The sequence below is a fragment of the Chlorocebus sabaeus genome, chromosome 23 (assembly GCF_047675955.1).
Source record: "Chlorocebus sabaeus isolate Y175 chromosome 23, mChlSab1.0.hap1, whole genome shotgun sequence".
Classification (NCBI taxonomy): Eukaryota; Metazoa; Chordata; class Mammalia; order Primates; family Cercopithecidae; genus Chlorocebus; species Chlorocebus sabaeus.
In genome coordinates, this window is record NC_132926.1 from 43,669,132 (window position 1) to 43,676,961 (window position 7,830).

Sequence of the window (7,830 nt, forward strand, 5' to 3'; positions counted from 1 at the left end):
ACATCATGCTGGCTAACACGGTGAAACCCCATCTCTGCTAAACATACAAAAAATTAGCTGGGCGTGGTGGGGGGCGCCTGTAGTCCCAGCTGCTCGGAGGCTGAGGCAGGAGAATGGTGTGAACCTGGGAGGCGGGGCTTGCAGTGAGCTGAGATCAGGCCACTGCACTACAGCCTGGGCAACAGAGCGAGACTCTGTCTCAAAAAAAAAAAAAAAAATTAGCCAGTCCTGCTGGTGGGTGCCTGTAATCCCAGCTACTTGGGAGGCTGAGGCAGGAGAATCACTTGAACACAGGAGATGGAGGTTGCAGTGAGCCGAGATCATGCCATTGCACTCCAGCCTGGGCGACAGAGCCAGACTCTGCCTCAAAAAATAAACAAAAAATAAAAAATAAAAAAAGTGGTCATCTATAGTGCATCTGTATTCTCAACTACTTGGGAGGCTGGAGGAGACTTTGAGCCCAGGAGTTTGAGGTTGCAATGGGTTGTAGTCACACCGCTGCACTCCAGCCTGGGTGACAATGAAACCCTGTCTCAAAAATAATAAAATAAAATAAAATAAAATAAAATAAAATAAAATAAATAAAATAAAATAAATAAAATAAAATAAAATAAAATAATTAGCTAGCAACAAGCCATCTGAATGAGAATGACCTTGTTATCAAGGCCAGTTCCAGGACCCTATCCCAAATGTAAGGTATCAGTCAGTTGCTCTGTTCATGGGGCCTGGGAATCTCATTCTGATGCACTTGTAACATACAGAGTCTCAGTGCTCCTTCTTTCATATTTTATTCTTGCCATGTTTTGTTTCTTGGGAGTCTGGAGTGAGAAACTCTTAAGAATGTGTAACAGGCATGGACTTGTGTTCCTGGGCCTAGAGTGAGATGGGGAGGGGTAGGTGGGGCTGAGAAGAGGTGTGCCAATACAAATATTGTCCCATCAGGACCTGGCAATTTTGCCAGGAGGCTCACGGGGATGTGTCCCTTGCTAGAGAAAGTGCCCAGTTCCCCCGCTCTAGGCTGAGGAGTCTGGTGCCATGGGAAAGGGCAGAGGTCAACAGCGTTGGTCAGGGAAGGCTAGACTGCACGAGAAAGAACTGGGCCAATGTCAGGGGGTTATTGGAATGCCTCTGGCTCCAGAAAGCGTGGGTTGAGAACCACCTGGGAGACCCTTAGAGGAAGGAGAAAAGGTAGAAGCAGATTAGACTTTCACTTCACTCCAGGCCTGATAACCATACCAGGTCAAGGGGATACCTCATTGTCCCTCTGATTTTAGGGGTCAGAAGTTGGGAGAGGAGCCAAGGCTTGGGAATTCCAGAACATCAAATCTATTGTACCCATCCACCCAGTGAATGGTGGAGTCTGACCAATTCATAAAATACTTAGATATCAGGGTAGGAGGTAGTGCTTCCACTCAGTAATCCATCTCATCCACCCTGCTGAGTAGACTCAGCCAGTGTCCTCCCTGCCTCACCCACAAACCAAGTCAATCGGGTTGACTCCTGCTTGTGCTTCCTAACTCAATTTTTCCACCTTTCCTAATTCCCTGGGTGGGTTGGGTGCCTTTCACTGTGCTCCCAAAGAGCCCCATTCTTGCCCATATTGCATAACACAATACCATGTTGTAATTTTTGTCTTGTATCTATTTCCCCAGCCAACAATCCACATTCCTGGAAGAGGAGGTCCTCCCATGGTGTCTGTCGTGGCCAGGTCAAGGCCTCTCACAGAGTAGGCAGATGCTTATGTGCCCACAGGGATTGCCCCAGCAGTGGGAGTGGTCCCTCAGGGGACTGAGGCCAAAAGAACCTAGAACCTCAGGCCTCCTACACAATGGGAACAGATTTGGCCTGGATGGGAACTTTAGACACCAGGCCAGCCTTCTGCCCACTCTATCCTCTGTCCCATGAAGCTGCCAAGGATGGCAGTTCCAGCTGGCAAGTAGTAAGAATTTCTTCCTGGAAGGATTCTTGGCTTGAGAACTGGCCTTTACCTCTTCTAGGCTTCTTTGATGACCTCAAGTTGCTGGGGACATGGGGAATGGGAGGGAGAGGCTGAGTTGGCCCCAGCATTGTTACTGTTTCCCCGAAGCCCTTGTGCCCACTTCTTACCTCCACTAACTGCACACGGCAGGGATTCCCAAGATCACGGATTTTCCGACCCTGAGTAGAGGTGGGGGATGGGACTGGCCCAACATTTGATGCCAGTAGAGTAGTACTGCCTCTGGTCACACATGTCCCAGCTCTAACTCTGGCCTTTCTTGGCTTTAGCTAAACAGGGTAAAGCTTCAGCCCAACAGACTGAGGAGGAACAGGCCCATTATCAGAAAGAGAAGAACCCCAGCCTGGGCAACAGGGCAAAACCCTGTCTCTATAAACATTAGCCAAGTGTGGTGGCACGTGCCTACAGTCCCAGCTACTCAGGAGGCTGAGATGGGAGGATCACTTGAGCCTGGGAGGTCAAGGCTGCAGTAAGCTGTGATTACACTACTGCACTCCAGCCTGGAAGGATAGAGCAAGACCCTGTCTACAGTCACAGATTCAGTCCTCAAAAATAACGAACTCCAGTTTCACACAGTGGCCTTACTCTGGCTGGAGGATCCTTGTATCTCTAAAGGCCATCTTCAGAAAACCTCATAGCCCTCAATAGGGCAGAGTCCTTCCCCTAACCCAGGAAACACATACCCAATCACAGCTACTTTATTTTCCTTTTAATTTTTTGGAAGGATATACACCACATATCCCATGGGCAATAAAGCGCATTCAATGTGTTTATAAGCCAAACAGTCACTTTGTTTAAGCAAACACAAGTACAAAGTAAAATAGAACCACAAAATAATGAACTGCATGTTCATAACATACAAAAATCGCCGCCTACTCAGTAGGTAACTACAACATTCCAACTCCTGAATATATTTATAAATTTACATTTTCAGTTAAAAAAATAGACTTTTGAGAGTTCAGATTTTGTTTTAGATTTTGTTTTCTTACATTCTGGAGAACCGAAGCTCAGCTCAGCCCTCTTCCTTATTTTGCTCCCAAAGCCTCCCCCAAATCATCACTCCCTGTCCCCCTTAAGGCTAGAGGTGAGCATGTCCTTCACAATTGCACATGTCAAGCCATCAGCAAGGCGCATCACACAAAAGGCACCAAGACGTGAAACTTTTTAAACCAAAAGGACGAAGAAAAAACTTTCAAAAAAAAAAAAAAAAAGAAAAACCAAACCATATTTTGCCACATGTGAGTCCAGTCGAGCAGTATTTACAGAAAGGTTAACGGAACAACACTCGGACACATGCTCTGAGAATACCTAGGACTGCTGTTTCAAAAAAAAGGTTCACACTTATTGTCACAGCATCATCACAAAATAGAGGATCACCATTGGTTTGCTTGGCTTTTCTTTTTTTTTTTTCCCCAAGTGAGGACCTAACTCCAAATAATACAATAGAATATGCAAATTATCTTCACATCAAGAGTACCCCAAGAAAAACGAAATCCATGGCACAGACACTGTACAAGGGTGCAGGGCAGGGCTCTGAGGGGCCCAAACCCCATTTTGCCAACTCGATTTTCTAGCATTGAAGGGAGCAAGGGGTCAGGCATATGATGGAGATGATACTGAAATGATTTATCCAAAATCCATGCAAATCAAGTTCTTTGGATAGAGGTGAAGAACTTGGACATGGCTGTTTCAGGCAGCTGAAGTCAAAGGGAATAGGAATTGGGGAAGGGGAAGTGGGCAAAAAGGATTGTTGGCCAACAGACCTTCCACTCCAAGTAGAGAGGGAGGACTTGGCTCTGAGAACCTCCATCTGACCTAAGAGGAACCCTCCTCTCCTACCGCCATCTCCTCCTCTTGTCCTTTAAGTCTCTTGTGTTTCTTTTTCTCCCTTTTCCCTTTGTTTCCCCTTTCCCTTTAGCAAATTTCAATTGTCCTGGGAGAAAAGGTTGCTGTCATGTCCGAAAGCCCTGTGGAGGCGCTGAAGGAGTTGGTGACAGCTGAGGAAGGGAAGCTGCTGACCTGGGCAGGGAAAGCAGGGGGAACGGAGGAGTACGTGGTGGCCACCGACGGGGAGGGGAAGCCACTGTGCACAGGGGATGGGTAGGTTGAGGAGCCGGGAGAGGAGAAGGAGGTGGGCACAGGGGACGGGTATGAGGTGGTGGCCGGGGATGGATAAGAGGTAGTAACCGGGGACGGGTAAGAGGTAGCAACTGGGGATGGGTAGGAAGAGAGAGAGGAGGTGGCCGAAGAGGCCACAACACTTTTGTCTGCTTTCTTGTCCTTCTGCCGCAAGTGGATCTTGGTATGCCTCTTGCGTTCATCGCTCCTGGCAAACTTTCTCCCACAGATGTCGCAGGCGAAGGGCTTCTCGCCCGTGTGGGTACGGATGTGGGTGGTGAGGTGGTCGCTGCGGCTGAAGTTGCGCATGCAGATGCGGCACTGGAAGGGCTTCTGGCCTGTGTGGATGCGGATGTGGCGGGTGAGCTCGTCAGAGCGGGAGAAGCGGCGATCACAGGACTCCACCGGGCAAGCGTAAGGGCGTTCGTGGGGGGGCGTCTTGCTGGGCCGGTTGGGGTACTTGCGCATTCGGCTGGGTTTGATGAGTTGGGACTGGTAACTGGTATTGAGGGCCTTCAAGTCCTGGGAGCCCGACTGAGTGGCAAAGGCCTTGATAGTAGACAGGGGGGTGAGCGAAGGCTGCTGGGTGCGGCTCTCCAAGCCCTGGAAGGGCTTCTGGTCTGGGGTACCCAGGCCCAGATCCCCCTGCTGCTGTGGAAACAGGTAGTCGGGGATCATGGGAACCTGGAAGCCACCCTTGGCGGCAGGGTAGGCAGGAGGCGGGTACTGGAGCGCTGCCCCTGCTGAGCCTGGAAAGGCCTGGCTTTGTGGCTCAGGGAAAATGTCAGTGTTCGGCGTGGGGAAGGTGGGTGCCGCTGAGTAAATGGGACTGCTGTCGTTGGATGGCACTGCACAGCTCAGGGGTGGGCTCTGGGAGGCGGAGGAGGAGGAGGCCGCTGGAGATGGTGCTGAGGACGAGGAGGCTGGTGGGTTGGTCATGCTCACGAGGCCACTGACCAAGCTGAAGAGGGGCTCGGGCCACAAGGTGTTGCCACTGTTGGGTGCAGGTTCCAGGGAAAAGCGGCCAGTATAGGTGATGGGGGGCAGTCGAGTGGTTTGGCTGGGGTAACTTGTCTCCACCAGCACCTTCTCGTTGTTCAGAGAGATGTCAGGAAAAGACTCTGGCAGGAGAGAGAAAGGGGAGGCCTGGTTACTGGAGAGCAATCACTGGAGGATGAGAACGACCCGAGCTGCCAGGCAAGAGATCGGCCGGCTACCATTGACTCCCGAGGTAGTTAATAATTGATAGCAGCAGATTGCAATGTTCCTGAACCCGCTCCAGTGGCAGAGCCCATTTCAACAACAGCTGACGCAAATACGGAGAATCCCCCTCCACTGCAGCTCGCAGCGCTCCGCAGCGGCGGCTGCGCGGGCGAGGGATTCCCGCCAGCACCCCCACGGCCGCGGCTAGTGTGCGCCCCCAAACCCGGGCTGCCGGGACATCCATGGCCAAGGATCACGGTCCTTCCTTGGGGGCAGGCGGCAGGCAAGGCAAGGCAAGCCTTTCCGGGGGGAGGGGACCGAGCCCCGCTCATCAAAATAAGCCCTCCCCCTCCACCCACCCACGCAGCTCCAGAGCTCTCCATCCAAAACAAAAGCTCTGTCCTCTGCTGCTAGGGATGAGGGCCGGAGGTGGGCTGTGTGGGGTCCCTTGGCATTCCTCTAACACATGACCCTGGGGATGCGAGGAATGAAAGGGAAACCCGGCTCGCATCCTAAGATTCAGGAGCACTCCTGCGGTGAAGGACTGGACGCCAGGATGGTGGCGAAAAGGTTCCCCCTCAGCGTAGGCCACTGCTTACCTGCGGTCAGGTGCTCGTAGGGCTGCTCGCCCGTGTCCGCCTGAGGGTTGAAGGTGCTGCTGCTGCTGCTGCTGTTGCTGCCGCCCCCCCCGCCTCCACCGCCCCCGCTGCTGCTGCTGCTGTTACTGCCGCTGCCCTCAGGGGCCCCGGCGGCGCCGAGGAACTGGGGAGCCCCATTGCTCAGCAGCATCATCTCCTCCAGCTTAGGGTAGTTGTCCATGGTGGGCGAGTGAGGAAAGGATCCGAACGGGTCAGAGATCTGCAGCGGGGACATCAGCTGCATCTCGGCCTTGGCCGCGGCCATCCTGGACGAGCGGGCGGGAGAGCTGGTGTCAGGGCGGGTGGGCGCAGCCCGGGGCTGGAGCTGCGGGGGACAGTTGCGGGGGCCTGGCCAGGTTACATGCGGGGCGCGGGGCACACTGAGGAGCGCACAGGTGGGGACCCCGACTCGCCCTGGGCGCGGGCGGGCGTGGACGCGCCGCGGCTGCGGAGGCTGGGACAGGGGCCGGTCCTGCGGCGGCGGAAGCTGGCTGCGGCGGCGGATGGCGGCGGCGGCTCCCCAAGTTCTGCGCGCTGGGATCTCTCGCGGCTCCCCGGATCCGCCTCTATTTGAAGGGTCTGGAACTGCACGGGCCCGCCTCCGTCGTGACGTACATGGCCATATATGGGAAGCAGGAAGCCCTAATATGGCAGGACCAGCCGGGAGGACCCGGAGTGACGTGAAGCCCCCCATCCGACAGCGCCTGGCACCTCCATCCTGCACCCTGGGGCCCGGGCCCGCGCCCGCATCCCAGGTGCCCAGGCTTCGGGGAAGCCTAGAGCTCGAACTGCCGCCGGGGCCTCCGGGACCCGCGCCGCTCCGGAGTTCCCGCGTTGCCCCCGCCCCTCCCTCCGCCTTCTTCCCTCCGCCTTCTTCCCTCCTCCCAGAGCCGGAAACGGCCGGGCCATATCGGGCCACTCCAAATAAGGCGCTGCCCAAATAAGGGTTGTTCCGGCGGGGGATCCTTCCTGCTCCTTATATGGCATTTCCGGGTCGCAGCTGGTTGCTCCCTCGCTCACTACCTCCTCCCTGGTTCCAAGCCGGGAGCCCGAGCGCTCGCGGGAGCTGGGGACGCCCAGGCGGGGAGGGCTCGGGGCGCGTGGCGCGGGGCGCGCGGCTGCTCAGGCGGCTCCCAGGCGTGAACTAGGCTGGGGAAGCCCAGACCCAGAGCGGGGGCGAGGGCGAGTCGGGCCGGGGTTCTGCGGCTGTCATCCAGGGCCCGCCCGCCCACCTCAGGGACCGTGAGAGCGAGCCGGGAGTGCGGGGGAGGAGCTGCTGGGCCAGCCTGGGCAGGGGCCGCCCAGGAGAGGCGGGGCCTTGACCCCGGGCCTCGACCTATGGCACGGTGTCTTTCCGGGTGTCTCCGGGGAAACTGAGGGTAGGAAGTCACGGCCACTTGGTTCTTGGGACACTGCATAGCAGTGAGCTGCCTTGCCTCTGCCACCTGTCAGTGGGATGGGGCTGCTTGCTGTGTCCCCCCGGAACCAAAAGGCTGTTCCCTAGTCCCCACCGGCAAAGAGCCCACCTTTGGGGGACCGAAGTGGGGAAGCTGATTGCCCGAGGAGAGACCTGATTCCTGTTCTCACCAGGAAATAATGGTCCTTGTGGTGGGGGGTCACTTCCGCCGCTTATCCAGTCCAGGTGGAGGGGTGGCCGACGCTGCGGGAATCCGTAAGCGGGGGCTTCCCTATGGGCTATCTGGGGACCCCGGGCTGGGCGCGAAGAGAGGACCGGCTAGGCGGCTCGGTGCTGCCCCCTGGAGGTTTCCTCTCCACTCTCAGCCACCGGCTCCGGCCGCGCGGGCTCTTCCGCCGCCTCCTCGCTCCCCCTCCCGGATGCAGCGCTGGGCGAGGAGCCAGGCCGGGGGAGCCTTC

At 55.9% G+C, this 7,830-nt stretch overlaps 1 protein-coding gene across 1 annotated transcript; it reads right to left on the reverse strand.

Moving 5' to 3' along the window:
- Positions 1 to 2,690: 2,690 nt before the first annotated feature.
- On the reverse strand, positions 2,691 to 6,506 carry EGR1 (early growth response 1). Its single transcript, XM_008014564.3, has 2 exons — positions 5,917 to 6,506; positions 2,691 to 5,235 (listed from the first exon to the last, which is right to left on the reverse strand). Exons 1-2 carry the CDS (start codon positions 6,218 to 6,220, stop codon positions 3,911 to 3,913), a joined length of 1,629 nt encoding a protein of 542 aa, XP_008012755.3. The 5' UTR covers positions 6,221 to 6,506; the 3' UTR covers positions 2,691 to 3,910.
- Between the last annotated feature and the right edge of the window lie 1,324 nt (positions 6,507 to 7,830).